At 40.8% G+C, this 13,763-nt stretch overlaps 3 protein-coding genes and 1 pseudogene across 4 annotated transcripts; 1 reads left to right on the top strand and 3 right to left on the bottom strand.

Moving 5' to 3' along the window:
* Window positions 1–1,796: 1,796 nt before the first annotated feature.
* LOC143319258 (histone H2A-like) lies at window positions 1,797–2,194 on the bottom strand. Its single transcript, XM_076728053.1, has one exon. The coding sequence runs from the start codon at window positions 2,181–2,183 to the stop codon at window positions 1,797–1,799; it is 387 nt and encodes a 128-aa protein (XP_076584168.1). The 5' UTR covers window positions 2,184–2,194.
* Window positions 2,195–2,536: 342 nt separating this feature from the next.
* LOC143319255 (histone H3) lies at window positions 2,537–3,040 on the top strand. Its single transcript, XM_076728049.1, has one exon. It carries the CDS (start codon window positions 2,538–2,540, stop codon window positions 2,946–2,948), a length of 411 nt encoding a protein of 136 aa, XP_076584164.1. The 5' UTR covers window position 2,537; the 3' UTR covers window positions 2,949–3,040.
* An 818-nt stretch (window positions 3,041–3,858) lies between these two features.
* Window positions 3,859–5,269, bottom strand: LOC143319254 (histone H1 pseudogene; annotated as a pseudogene). The gene has a single exon (XR_013077066.1). The product of XR_013077066.1 is annotated as a histone H1 pseudogene (transcript).
* A 4,828-nt stretch (window positions 5,270–10,097) lies between these two features.
* Window positions 10,098–13,397, bottom strand: LOC143318997 (uncharacterized). Its single transcript, XM_076727554.1, has 6 exons — window positions 13,253–13,397; window positions 12,230–12,320; window positions 11,923–12,098; window positions 10,956–11,098; window positions 10,730–10,830; window positions 10,098–10,245 (listed from the first exon to the last, which is right to left on the bottom strand). The coding sequence occupies exons 1-6, from the start codon at window positions 13,395–13,397 to the stop codon at window positions 10,098–10,100; spliced, it is 804 nt and encodes a 267-aa protein (XP_076583669.1).
* Window positions 13,398–13,763: the final 366 nt, after the last annotated feature.

Raw genomic sequence — 13,763 nt, 5'->3', positions numbered from 1 at the left:
GGATAGAACTTTCTCAGTTTTGCTTTTTTTTTTTTTTTTTTTTCCACATAAACCTTTATGTTCATAAAACCAGTCTGTGAAACTTAATCACAGATCCCAAATCATCACAACAACCAAAACTATAGTTTGAGATGAGATGCTGAGGGGCCTTGTGTGACCAGTGCAGTCACATCTGGCTGAGCTCATATCCTGGGTGTCTGTATGAGATGTGGTCTCTGGCAATAGAGTAAAATGCTCTTTGTATCCTCTGATGATGTCTGTTGGACTGCCAGCTAAATATGAACGAGGTGTGGAGTGAGTCAGCACCATCTTGATATCTTTAATCCACTGAAGTGTCCTTTAACCCCATTCCTTACCTTTCTCTTTCAGCTCCATTAGGAACAGACCAACAACAAGCCACATGTTGCATTTTTAGTCTTGAAGCAAGTAAAATGTTCAGCTGGTTAGCAGCAAACAATCCATTACATCTTGCAGCTGCTAGGTGTGAATACTTAGTAATATTAATTGTCACTGCAATTGAAAATCTCACACAAGGCTGACGATCAGCTGCCAGTCCAGAGCTGCAGCGTGGAGTCCCCTGATGGATGTGGTGGCAGCCTCTCCCCAGCCTGAAGCACGGTGATGACACTGCTGGTGACATCCACTATAACCCTAAGCACCTGGTCACAGCACCAGCATCTTTGAAGATTAACAAATCAACTCCAAAAGCCTCAAGAAGCCAGGAATGATGGGGGGTTGGGTGCAAACTGACAATCTTGCCCTGTAAAAAGACTTTACTGAATCTACAGAAAATGCATCAACTTCAATGAACAAACTATGGTCCCTATGGAAAACCTCAGCCAATCAACAGGAATTATGACACAGCCTCACGAAAACCCTTCATGGTAATTTGATGAAAAGTCTTGCGAGTCCCAAAAGTATGGTTCATCTTAGACAACTGAACATCTGAACGTGTTATTTCATAAAGATAAATTGTGTTACTGTAACTTTCATTAGGCTCAGTTCATTATTGTATTTTATACATAATGTACTATGGTACAAATATTGATAGAAAATGTATCACAGTATTTTTGATGGACCATGATTCTTGTACAATGGTGTATAAATGGTCATAGAAAACATTGTACATCTACCATGGTACTGTCAAAAAACATGGAAAGTTAACCCATGGTACATTAAACATGGTAGTATTGAAATATTGCAGTACATATACAAAAAAAAACAAAAAAAACAAGCCATGTACATAAGTACCATTGTCAAATACATCAAATGTACCATGCTATATGTACCAAGGCACTGTTAAAGAGAAATGATTATTCTTGCCTCAGATGCTTCATATAGAGCTAAACTAATTAAAACCTCCATCTGGACTTGTTTTTGGTTTGTTTTAAATCAGAACAGTACTGACATCTGTGTCTGCTTAAGTTTTCACCAACACTGAATCACACTTATACAGATTGTAGTACCTCTATATTGACCTTATTTTTGACAGACATAGCACATGTACCAGAGTAATAACAAGCATAATATGCACATTTGGCTTGGCCATCATGACTTGTATAATTTGAAAGTGCACATTTTTACTGTGGTGTTAAAGTGATCTTATAAAGCTTCAATCCTTGTGTGGATGCTTTGCAACTGCAAAGTTTCCTTGTGCAGTGAAAATTTGAACATAATGTATATTTTATCCTTAATGACATTTTAAAAGAGTAAAGAGAGTGAAACAACTCTTTAGAGGAGAAGTGCTTGGCTCTTAAAAGAGCCGTTGTTTTATGGTTTTTGTGTCGTCCAGTGATTTACTTGGCCTTGGCGGGCTTCTCGGTCTTCTTGGGCAGCAGCACAGCCTGGATGTTGGGCAGCACGCCGCCCTGAGCGATGGTGACTCCGCCGAGCAGCTTGTTGAGCTCCTCGTCGTTGCGGACAGCCAGCTGCAGGTGACGGGGGATGATACGGGTCTTCTTGTTGTCGCGGGCGGCGTTTCCAGCCAACTCGAGGATCTCAGCAGTCAGGTACTCGAGCACAGCTGCCAGATAGACGGGGGCGCCGGCACCCACACGCTCGGCATAGTTGCCTTTGCGCAGCAGCCTGTGAACACGGCCGACTGGGAACTGCAGGCCAGCACGGGAGGAGCGGGTCTTTGCCTTGGCTCTGGCCTTTCCGCCGGTTTTGCCTCTTCCACTCATATTGTCGGTACTTTCTAGAGACTAGAGCTCAGAGAAAATGTGACGCCAGTAATCACAACGCTTCGTTTTATGTCCGCGAGCGCGCGCAGGATTCATGCCAGACCAATCACAAGAGAGGCTTCCAGCAGAGGCCGAGCGCTCATTTTGAATGGCCTTCTCGCCAATGAGCACCGGCTATTCTTGCGGTGGGTCGCCCCTCCAGGTGGTGCTGAACTCCAACAGGAGCCCTTCACCAATCACGAGGCGAGGGTCTGAAGCAGCGTCATCATTCCGCAGCCGGTCCCGCACTTAAAGAGCAGTGTGTCTCCTCCACTCACTACATTTTCTCCTGATTGTTGAGAGAAAGAAGAAACCATGGCAAGAACTAAGCAGACAGCTCGTAAGTCTACTGGAGGCAAAGCCCCCAGGAAGCAGCTGGCCACCAAGGCAGCTCGTAAGAGCGCCCCGGCCACCGGCGGTGTCAAGAAGCCTCACCGTTACAGGCCCGGTACCGTGGCTCTCAGAGAGATCCGTCGCTACCAGAAATCCACCGAGCTGCTCATCCGCAAGCTGCCCTTCCAGCGCCTGGTCAGAGAAATCGCTCAGGATTTCAAGACCGACCTGCGCTTCCAGAGCTCCGCCGTCATGGCTCTGCAGGAGGCCAGCGAGGCCTATCTGGTCGGTCTCTTCGAGGACACCAATCTGTGCGCCATCCACGCCAAGAGGGTCACCATCATGCCCAAAGACATCCAGCTGGCTCGCCGCATTCGCGGAGAGCGCGCTTAAACTGTCTCACGCTTTTTGACCAGCCACAACAACAACGGCTCTTTTAAGAGCCACCTCACTTTTCTCTGAGGAGCCTTCTTCTATTAACTAAACGTCACAAATGCACTGAACTAAGCGTGGTTACAGATCTGTGTAAACTCATGTCAGTGATGGGAATTTCGTCTCGGCTCTTATGAAAGAGCCGATTCTTTATACACACACATTATATATTATATAGTTGCCTAATGTGGGAATTAGATGATTTACTAATCCCAGGAATGAGTCTATGAATTGAGGCTGCAATTCATTGTACCTAAGGAAAGTATTGTATAAAATGCATGTGACAACCAGTTGTCCTTATGTTGCTGGACAGAATATAAGCCAAGACAATGTGGAGATCTGGAGAGAACTCTGCATGTCTTTCCTCCATGCTGCTTCATTACACCGAGTCTGTAACTCTTCAGAGAATTAGCAACTGTCAATGATCAGCAGGGAGGATTTCCCTTACGCTACATAAATTATTGTGTGAAAAATGAATTACTAATGTACGTAATATAATATGTAATATCCATCATATCAAATGTTTTATATGGCTTATTATACTCAAATGGAACAGAGTGCTACAGAAAATAAGTATTTTTTTTATATTTAAAGTATAAAACAAATACTGAATCTGAATTTGACAAAAAGATCTCTGATTGTATGCATAAGATTTATAAACTAAACTATGAAACAACACAGAGAAGCTTACAGAATCACACTCTGCCTTTGTGGTATCAATGTCATTGAATTTACTGCATTTCCTGGGGTCATGGTTAACCAGTCCATAGCTTTGCAAAGTAAAGCAGAGCGCCTGAGCTCTACATCAGAAGGTGCTATGTTTCTTCATCATCATAATAAATCATATAAAACCAACAAACATCTCCAATGCACCAAAGTTTTTTATTAGATGTTGATATTGTGTGATAAAATGTCCATCCAGTAGATTAAAATTCCCATTCCCTCCCACATGGAGTGATCGCCAACCCAGAGAGCACTAGTGGAGATGGCAGCAGATCCATTTTTAATATTTTCAGTCTGGTTCCTTCTGGATCCATAGCACCCAAACCCCCTTGTTCTTGACTTTTATACAATACTCTGTTTTGGTGAGCTCTCTAGTGGTTCCCCAAATGAAATCACTGTTCAGCTTAATTGTCATTTTGTTAGCTTTCTTGATATCTTGCTATATCTTGATATCTGCAAATATAAAGAATTATTAAATTATTGTGTTTTCCAGTATCACCTTTCTTTTCCCCACAACTCTAACTGATATTACTGTTTCAGATGATCAAATCAAGCACCTGCTGACTTGAATATCAAGCTCTTTTCCTGTTCTCCAATCCAAACTCCTTTTGTCGTGGTTCAATTTTGCAACAGATGCTTGTTCATATATTCACAATTAGCATCGATTTGTTAAGACGGACATGTTATTTTATTTTTATTTCATCTTAAGAATGTTTGCCAGAAACAGGTTTGCACACCCATTTGGGCCAGGTCCAGAACCCCTACTACGTCCCGCACATCCGGGCAAGTTCAGCTCGAACCACGTTTAAAGCTCAACTGGAGCAAGCGCTCTAGATGACAACAGAAAGAAGAAACGCACTCAAAAGTGATGTGGGTGGCTCTTAAAAGAGCCTTTTGTAGGGCACTTCAGCATCTGACTGAAAACAGCTTACTTCTTCTTGGGTGCTGCCTTCTTGACTTTGGGCTTGGCAGCTTTCTTCGCGGGACTTTTCTTGGCTGCAGGAGCCTTCTTGGCCACTTTCTTGGGGCTCTTGGGCTTTGAGGCCTTCTTGGGGCTCTTTGCTGCTTTCTTGGCCGCTGCGGGCTTCTTGGCCGCCTTGACTTTCTTCGGGGCCTTCTTAGCGGCTGCCGGCTTCTTGGCTGCTGCTTTGGGCTTCTTGGCCGCGACGGGTTTCTTGGCTGCAACTTTCTTGACTTTTGGAGCGGCTTTCTTTGCGGGCTTCTTTGCTTTAGGTTCTGTCACCTTCTTGCTCATCTTGAAGGAGCCGGATGCCCCGATCCCCTTAGTCTGGACCAGGGTCCCCTTAGCCACCAAGCTCTTGATGGCGGTCTTAACGCGGGACTTGTTTTTATCCACATCGTAGCCACCGGCAGCCAGAGCCTTCTTCAGAGCTGGCGCGGACACGCCGCTCCGCTCCTTAGAAGCGGCCACAGCTTTCACGATAAGCTCGCTCAGGGTAGGGCCGGGTCTCTTCGGCTTGGAGGTCTTCTTCTTGGCTGCTTTCGCCGGAGCGGTGGCTGGAGCTGGTGCTACTTCTGCCATTTTCTCTTGATATTGCTACTCTGCACGGTACACAGGTCAGACTGAACTGATTGAAAATCCGAGCAGGAGGCTGGACTTAAACACACCGTGAGAACCGTGGAGACTCAACCCAGGCCCAGGCTCTGCTCGCTGCAGTCTCAATGTCGGCCTACTTGTGTTTTCTCTTCACCGATAAAACACTTAAACTAAATGTGGGACAAGTGCCGAAGGCTGACGGTGAAGCGAGCCGATAGCAGACTCGTGTCTCTTCATATCGAACTCATGTAGAGCTCTGATGCTCTCTGCTTTTGGTTTGGGGAGCCTCCAAACCTCACACATTCACCGTCGCGGCCAGCGCTGCTCAGCGACTTTTCTCACTCATTTTTCTCCAAAAATGTTTTAAAATGAATCACATCTCCATCAAATGCTGTTTCCTCGCTGGCCTACATGTTTGTTCGAGGAGGCAAAGTGTAAGAAACCGTCTGTCGATCATCGGTTTGTAATAAAGTGGAGTTTTTCTGGTAGCATCAAACACACTGATTGCTATGGAGGCTTATAATGCCAGCCCTCCCATCAGAGCTGCTCACTGAACATTTCTTCTGCTGAAGACTGCTTTTAATATATATAAACTTAAAAGCTCTGCTATCAGTGGACACGCGTTTAACAAAACAAACACAAAAAACATTTGAAATGAAGAACAGAGCAGAAAGTGTCTTTATATGAGACTGTTCCGTTTTTCAGCTTTTCCGTTGATGCTGATGCTGAAAGTTAGGTTTTGGACTTCCTCTAGAAATCTCAGAGCAGCTGGAATAAATTGGCTTCGCTCTTTATAAAAACCAGATTGATCAAAAATTACAGTTAATTAGCAGCATTACTCATGGAGCTGATTATGAAAAGTATACACACATGCAAACCCATAGGACTCAGTTGCACACTTTGAAAAATTCTATACATTGCAATTAAAGGTGCCCACACGCTGAGTGGATTTTAAGAGGCACTGTAGTGAAAAGGTCTACTGTACATTTCTAAAAGTCATTGTCCCTTTGTTGCCTGAACCTGAAGCACCGCACTTTCACCACTTTCATGCAGTCTCACTCTTTCTACATTGAACTTTTTACGACACGTCCAACAGTGTTGGTTCTTCTTTAAAAAGTTAACTTTTACCCTAATTTTCAGAATTTGAAGATACGGTCGATGATAACTTTAACACCATCTGTCCAGTATTGTGTAGGTGCCCCTCATGCTGCCATGAGAGGCATCTAAATGGGAGCAGAGCAGTGCTGAGAGAACAAAAACACAAAGGAGTGAATAGAGGAGGATATCGACTGACGCGCAACAGGCGCACTTTTACACCTACACAGAAACTTGGGATGTAAAAGCCACAAGGACGATAATTACACACACTGGCCGAACGATACAGATTCTTCCCATTCTTAATTAACCAAAAAAAAGCCTCATTTACCCCAGAACGTCTTCCCACGGGTTTAACCTCACTGTGGGCATTATCTGTGTCGGACAGAGCCCGAAGCGATCTCGTGTCGTCACTGAATTTAGTTGTTTAATCTGATAACATTTGCGAAGGTAGTTTTTCGCTCTACTGTATCAAAACTCCTTTGTCCCTTTCTAATTTCGAGGGAAATTCGCTGCAACGACACCAAACATTTCCATTAGGAGAAACGCGCTGCGGTCTCCAGAAAAGACGCCAATTCCAAAACACATACGAAAACTGCAACAAATACGACAGCGGAAACGAGTTGCAAACTAAAAAAATAATAAAAATAAAATAAATTAAAATAATATGCTACAGAAAGCCAAAAGAAATATTTTAAGATCATAAACGCTGCAAATACAAAAACAATGTAAATTCTGAAACACTCAAACTGCATGAAGTCCTCCGGGCCTCCAGGGGGAGCGCTAAATGGGACAGCTTGTTTTTTGACGAGAGAGTTTGTTTCTGAAGTGGGGAGAAAAAGAGTAAGGCCAACCGCAGAAAAGAATATGCACCTTTTTAATGCCATGTCGCTTCCCTCCTCCATTTTTCTTCCTGCTTCAAAAACAAGCACTCTCTCGCCTGGTCTCTCCTTCCAGTCTGAGAGCGGGTGTCTCTGTCCAGGGTTCTGAACCTGAGCTGCTGCTGAGCGAGTCACACTGACAGCAGCAATCTATGGCATGTTGACACATTTCAAGATCCCTTCCACACATGTTTTAAAGGCATATATAAACATTGTCCAAAGTGTCTCTCACGTGGTTTTTGCAGGGTGAGAAAAAGTACTGTCACCTCATTCAAATCTTTAAAATGTCACTTACTCCCTCTCCTTTTGCAGAAGTTACAGAATAAATGAATATGAAAATACTTTTCATTTCACAGGTTTAACTGCTGGACACAAGATGTCTCCTCTCTCACAGTGTATGTACACTAGAGGCTCCAGGTTTTCACATAATTTATGCTGAATATTGAACCAGGAAAACATCTTTGAAGTGTCAAACTCTGCATACATGATTGTGCACAGTGAAGCTCAAACATGTGACTGTAGGATCAAGAAGAAAAACATTTTTCACTAATCATGTCTGCTGAACATTTACACTTCTCTTCATTCAGTCATTTGATTTAAAGGCAGAGGAGTGACTGTTTTTACCTGCTCATGTTTAAAAAAAAATGTTTTCTCAGGAACATTCAGGTATATGAGAAAGTCTCATGTAGTTTATTCTTTTTGGCCCACTTCTCATTTCTTTATATTGTTCCCAGTCACAAGAGCAGTGTGGATCCACTCTGTATCTGCAATAGCCATCTTTTTAATGAATAGATAGTCTCCCATGATAAAAATAAGAGGGAAATGTATATAAATATTTTAAATATTGGAAAATTCAAACCATAATCAATCATACAGTGAACCTGCAATGGATTTTACAAGATATCAGCTAAAACAACAAGCTAATATGACTGAAAGCTCTCTCTGACTTCATGTTGGAGTGAGCTATTCATCTTTATCAATTAATTATATACAAAATGAATTATACAAAGTAACTGTATTTGAAATCTCTGCTTGTCGCTGTTGCTAATCGCAGATTTAAAGTGTTATTTTGTTTTGCATTTGAGGGTGATTTACCAACTCAGTTGATCCAAGGCCATTAACCTGAGGAGGCCTTGTATGAATGATTTGGTCTTTATTGTCTGTGTCAAAATTTAGTAGTTTTAACAGCTTTATTATTTTTGGCTTATATCGGGCCCCTGAGTGCATATTTTAAGATAAAGGCATTTTTAGTCACTTTATTACAATCCAACTGGCAGTCTTAGTTTGATATAGGAGTACTGGATGGTTTCTGGGTCTGAGGGCAAGTAATGAAATGCTATGTGTGCTGTGTGCTCTTGGTATATCAACAGATAGCAGGATGTCAGGGTGATCATTCTGGGCCCAGCAGGAGACTTACATGTGGCCCTCAACACATTAATGTAACCATGGCTGAACCTGCTTTATATTTAAAATGACTGTGTTTGTTTGTCAAACAATGAGACAATCTTAATCAAATTTGGGGTAGCCTGTGATGCTTTCAGCCCAGTCACTGTTGGTTGATGCAATCAGCCACAGGTTGGCAGGCAGATTAAGCAAACAAACCCAAAAAGGCCACAGCAGGCAGGCAATGGTTGAAGACAAGGCAGAAGGCAGTCAAGACAGGATAAAGGCTGAGGAGTTTCAGCAACCATCAAAATAAACTAGTGTGAAAGGGATTGTTGTGAATTTCAGTTCACTCATGCTGAGGTAAATAATGTAGCAAACATGTTGAGAACACACTAAGATAAATGTCCTCCTAATATTGATACTGGAAATTAGATGGCACAACATGAGAATTGCTATAATTGCTAACATATACAGTATAATGAACCAAAGAAAATGTGATGTGATGTTTTTGCTATTGGATGTAAATGCAGGCAAAGTGAACTGCTTTGAACATTAACACTCAGTCTGATCTTTCTTGTGCAAATTCTAGCTTGATTGGAATTGATTATGAAATTCTTAAATATGGGACAATTGTTGATTTGATCATATGCAATACTTTCTTGAGCAAAGCTAGGGACACACACACACACACACACACACACACACACACACACACACACACACACACACACACATACACACACAGTGAATGCTCATTTATTTCACATAGAAACATGAAAATCAAAACACCTCAGAGAAACAAAACTAAGATCATATTTGGCACAATGACATAAAAGGATCAGAAAGCAGTTAATCAAGCAATTTAGATTCAAATATAGAAATTTAAACTCTCATAACAATTTGAGTAACAGAACCAAATGTAACTACATCCCACACACATTTAAAATGAACTGATACATGGAAACACTCAAAACAGTGATAGCAAACACTCACCTACAATAGAGAGAGAAAATCAGCTATAATATATTCATTCTATTGTACTTTATGCATAAATGTAACAAAAAGAAAACATTAAGCGGGAAAGCAATTTTCTGAAGAAAATCTATACATGACTCTGGACTCATACTAATTTGACCTACTGGCCAAGTTTCTTTGCAAAGACCTTATTTCATTTCTTATTACATCTCTGGACCCTCACTCTTATCACCATGTTTCTCTTTCTTTCACAGTATTTATGGATGCTTCATGTACACATGCATGTCTGCAACATATTCCTTATATACTGTATATCATGCAGTCCATACAGTGTGTGCATGTCTATGTATGTTAATGAGACACCTTCCCTATACAGTAGCTTGCTTATCATTATGTTGGTGCTGTCTTTATTAATTAAGCTGAAAATGGGATATACAACCTACTTTAGCTCCCTGTCTTTCACATTATTGTCTTGTGCGTTTGGATGCTGAGTTATCGAGTCCATTTCTTTTCACAGATCCAGAATCTTTGCAGGCCACAAGATTCATCGTTCCAGCTGTTTTCTGAATTATACATCTTTATTTCTGCGCAGTCTTCATCTCTGTGTGGAACACCATTTGGCTCATGATGGGCCCAGTAGCTGAAAGCCCAAAGTAAGAAAAATTACTGTTTATCGAAGAACATAGGCAACATCAATGACATTGATGAGGTAAAACATTAAATATTTTGTCTTTGTCCTGTTTTCAATTGAGTGTATATCAAAAAAGGCTTTCATCAGTGCTTAACAAATGCTGTAAATAGCACACTATAGCACCTGCAATAGTGGCAACAAGGCTGTCTGTAGCAGCACTAATTATTAGAATTTTTATTATTATATTAATATATTATCAATTACTATAATGTTAAGCACTCATTGTGGCCAGCTTTCTCATAGTAATTACGTAAGTAATTGTCAAAATGAATGAGGCTAAGACATCCTGACTCTTAGTCTCTACTATGGGTAAAACTTCAAAAGTGTTAGCTTAATACTCCCATAACGCAGCTGAATAGAGTGCATGACCACAACAGGAACGTGGCTGGTCACAGAGCACTATGGCAATAGAACAGTGAAGTCATGTGTGAACCTTGTGGTCAGCGGAGTCCCATCCACCCATTTCCAGGTCCCCTCTGTGTCTCTGTCAGTCAGTCCAATCCACATGAGCCTCTTGAAATGTCTTGTGAATTCCTTGTTGACACAGAAACAGAGATCAACATTACTACAATATAAACAGTTTTGTGCTTCTCTGACATTGTATTTTTTTTTTTTTCCCAATCTCTCCCTTTTACGCACAGTTTCACACACATACATACATGTTCTTCTTTGCTGTTGATAATCACCAGGTCTGCGCCTCTTTGCAGACAGTCATCTCTACTTTCTTGCCAGGATTTCTTCAGAGAAGAAATGTAATATGAATTGCCATTGAAAACCACCCATTGTTGTTGATTAGTCTGATCTGTGTCAGATAGAGAAAAAAAAGAAAGCAACCTTAAGATCTTACGATGAAGTTAAAAAAAACTGGGCTTGGGCAACAATCGTGAAGGAAGATTTCCTGTTTGGTTGACTTGCATTGAAACATTCTCTGTACACATTACTAAATGTGAACTTAATGAATTAGCAAATTTGGTTTCCACAGGACAACATAGGGAGAGATAATATAGAGTCCACTGTACAGGTGTAAGTATGTTAAAGCAGTATCTACAAGATGTTAAATGGTAGGAGCTGCTGGTTTCTGAACTGTTTTCCCCATATTCCCTTCTTTTTTTTTCTTTTAATGATGGCCTCAATGTTTCTGACCATAGAAGCATACGATTCTTTCTCATAGCATAATAACTATTTGGTTTTATATTATGACTGCCAGTTCAAATTTTTACAACTTTGAGAAATCATGTTTAGTCATTTTTGCATGGCAGATGCCTCTAAATACTACTACACCCATGAGCCAGCCACAGCTGCCTCTGCTGTAATGAGGGCTTTAGCTGACTTATGTAATGTCCACAGAACTTCACTGAGTGGTTTAGGCATCAGGTCCATAGACACAATTATTCATTATCTTATCCACTTGTCTGACGCGGTGTAATGTTGCATGTGTAGGTGTGTGGTTTTCTTTTAGAGATCAGTAAAGCCGAATTCACACTTCTGTCCACATAGGAACGCTTCAATCTGAGGTTTTAAGGTCAAGGTCAGGTACATTTATTTGCATTTCTATAGCACAGGACTGCAGTTTTCATTTCAAATATAGTTTTGTGTGATTAATTTAGGAGTTTAAGATGTAATTACCTTGAAGCTTTCCCTTAAGATCATTTCTCTCTTTGGCCATGTCTTCAAATCTTTTTTGGAAGTGGTCTCGTTCTTTAGCCATATCGTTGTAACTGGTCTGTAGCTGATCGAGTTCTGTTGTCAACTTGTTGTAACTGGTCAGTAACCGGTGTCTGTCTTTAGTCAGGTTGTTGTACCTGGTCTGTGACAGGCTCATCTCCATTTTCCACTTAGAGTGGCCTTTGGTGTCTGGCACATAAACAACAAACAAATACTGTTAAGAATCATCACTTATGGCTTCATCAGCATGCTAACAAAGTACTCACACAGGATAAACAGAGTTATGAGTCCTGCCAGGAGGAGAAGACACAGCAGACCCAAAAACACTGCAGCAGCTCTGTAGGAACTCTTCTTTACATGTCCAGCACCTGACAGCAGAAGGCAGTATTTGTCATGTGTTTGTTCCTCAGTATGTGCTCAAATACAATCTAGTCAAATCTTCAAACATTCCCACAGTTGATCCATCACTCAACACTATTTGCAGGATTGCTGTGAAATTGTGTTGTGTTTTATGCTGCAGAGACAATCAATGCTATGACTTGTTTTCTTCCCTGACTTTTCACTGACTGCAGATAGATAGATAGATAGATAGATAGATAGATAGATAGATAGATAGATAGATAGATAGATAGATAGATAGCTGGGACTTAAGTTCACAAAAATACAGGATAGAAAAAAACAACTATGTCTATATACATTTGTACATGTTATTAATAATAGTAAATGCCAAAGAAATCTACTGCCATAAAAAAAGTACTGAGAATACTATTGCACCTGGGATATACTGGGTCTATGTATATGCACAATATATACAGTTTATAAGTATATAGTATAAGGTTGAACTCCACTTGTGTTTTTCTCTGACAAGTCAAATGTCTGCTGTGCAAAGTCTGTGTGCCCAGCTTCACCAAACCACTAGTGTAGTAGTAGCTAAAAATAGTGACATGAGGATGTCAAAGTGGATTTGGAGTTTCATTTCTCTATCTATGCTTTACAATGTTCATATTTTGTTTTTTGTTTTTTGCTTCAGGTTCAACAGCATAATTTAAACAAACAAAAGTAGATTATTAATATGCCAACTTCTTATCTTTTCTTTTCTTTTTTTTTTTTTTTTATCAGGACCAAACTAAAACTATCAGTGACAGCAAATCAGACTCTTCCCCTCCAACTTTTCGCTCTTTGACCTTCCAAGTGATTGTCTCTGGTATTATATGTATGTGTCAAGTATGTGTGCACATACTGTAACATGATCTGACATGTTACAGTATGTGCACATGCATGTGTTCATTACCTGAGAGTGCAGGTCCAGTTCTGTTTGGTTCCAGATTGTTGATCTCGTCGTAAATATGTTCTGAACTTTTTGACTCCCTCGTCCATTTTCTGTGATTATGTGATTGTCCGTCTCCATTGGCAGAGATATCCAACTGTTGATCCATGATGTTTTGCTGTACTGCCGTTACAGTTTGCTCCTCAATGACTTGAGAGTGTGCTCCTGAAAATATGTGACCAGTCGACTAAACTGAGGGCTGGTGGGATGAATTATTTTAGGTGACCGCTTTCACCTGTTTGGTTTTTCACAGCTGCATGAACGTGCTTTCTGTTTCGATTTTTAGAAAATCTCTGAAATCTTACGCTTAAACCATCATTGCTCAGAATGACTAAATAAGACGACAAATACCCGTGATGGTGGTAGAATGACAAGGATAGATAGATAGATAGATAGATAGATAGATAGATAGATAGATAGATAGATATGTCCCACATGTTTCACTGACACACTTAATTTAGAGAAGTATGACCAC

The sequence above is a fragment of the Chaetodon auriga genome, chromosome 4 (assembly GCF_051107435.1).
Source record: "Chaetodon auriga isolate fChaAug3 chromosome 4, fChaAug3.hap1, whole genome shotgun sequence".
Lineage (NCBI taxonomy): Eukaryota > Metazoa > Chordata > Actinopteri > Chaetodontiformes > Chaetodontidae > Chaetodon > Chaetodon auriga.
Note: the sequence above shows the minus strand (reverse complement) of the source record. Positions and strands in the feature narration are given on the sequence as shown.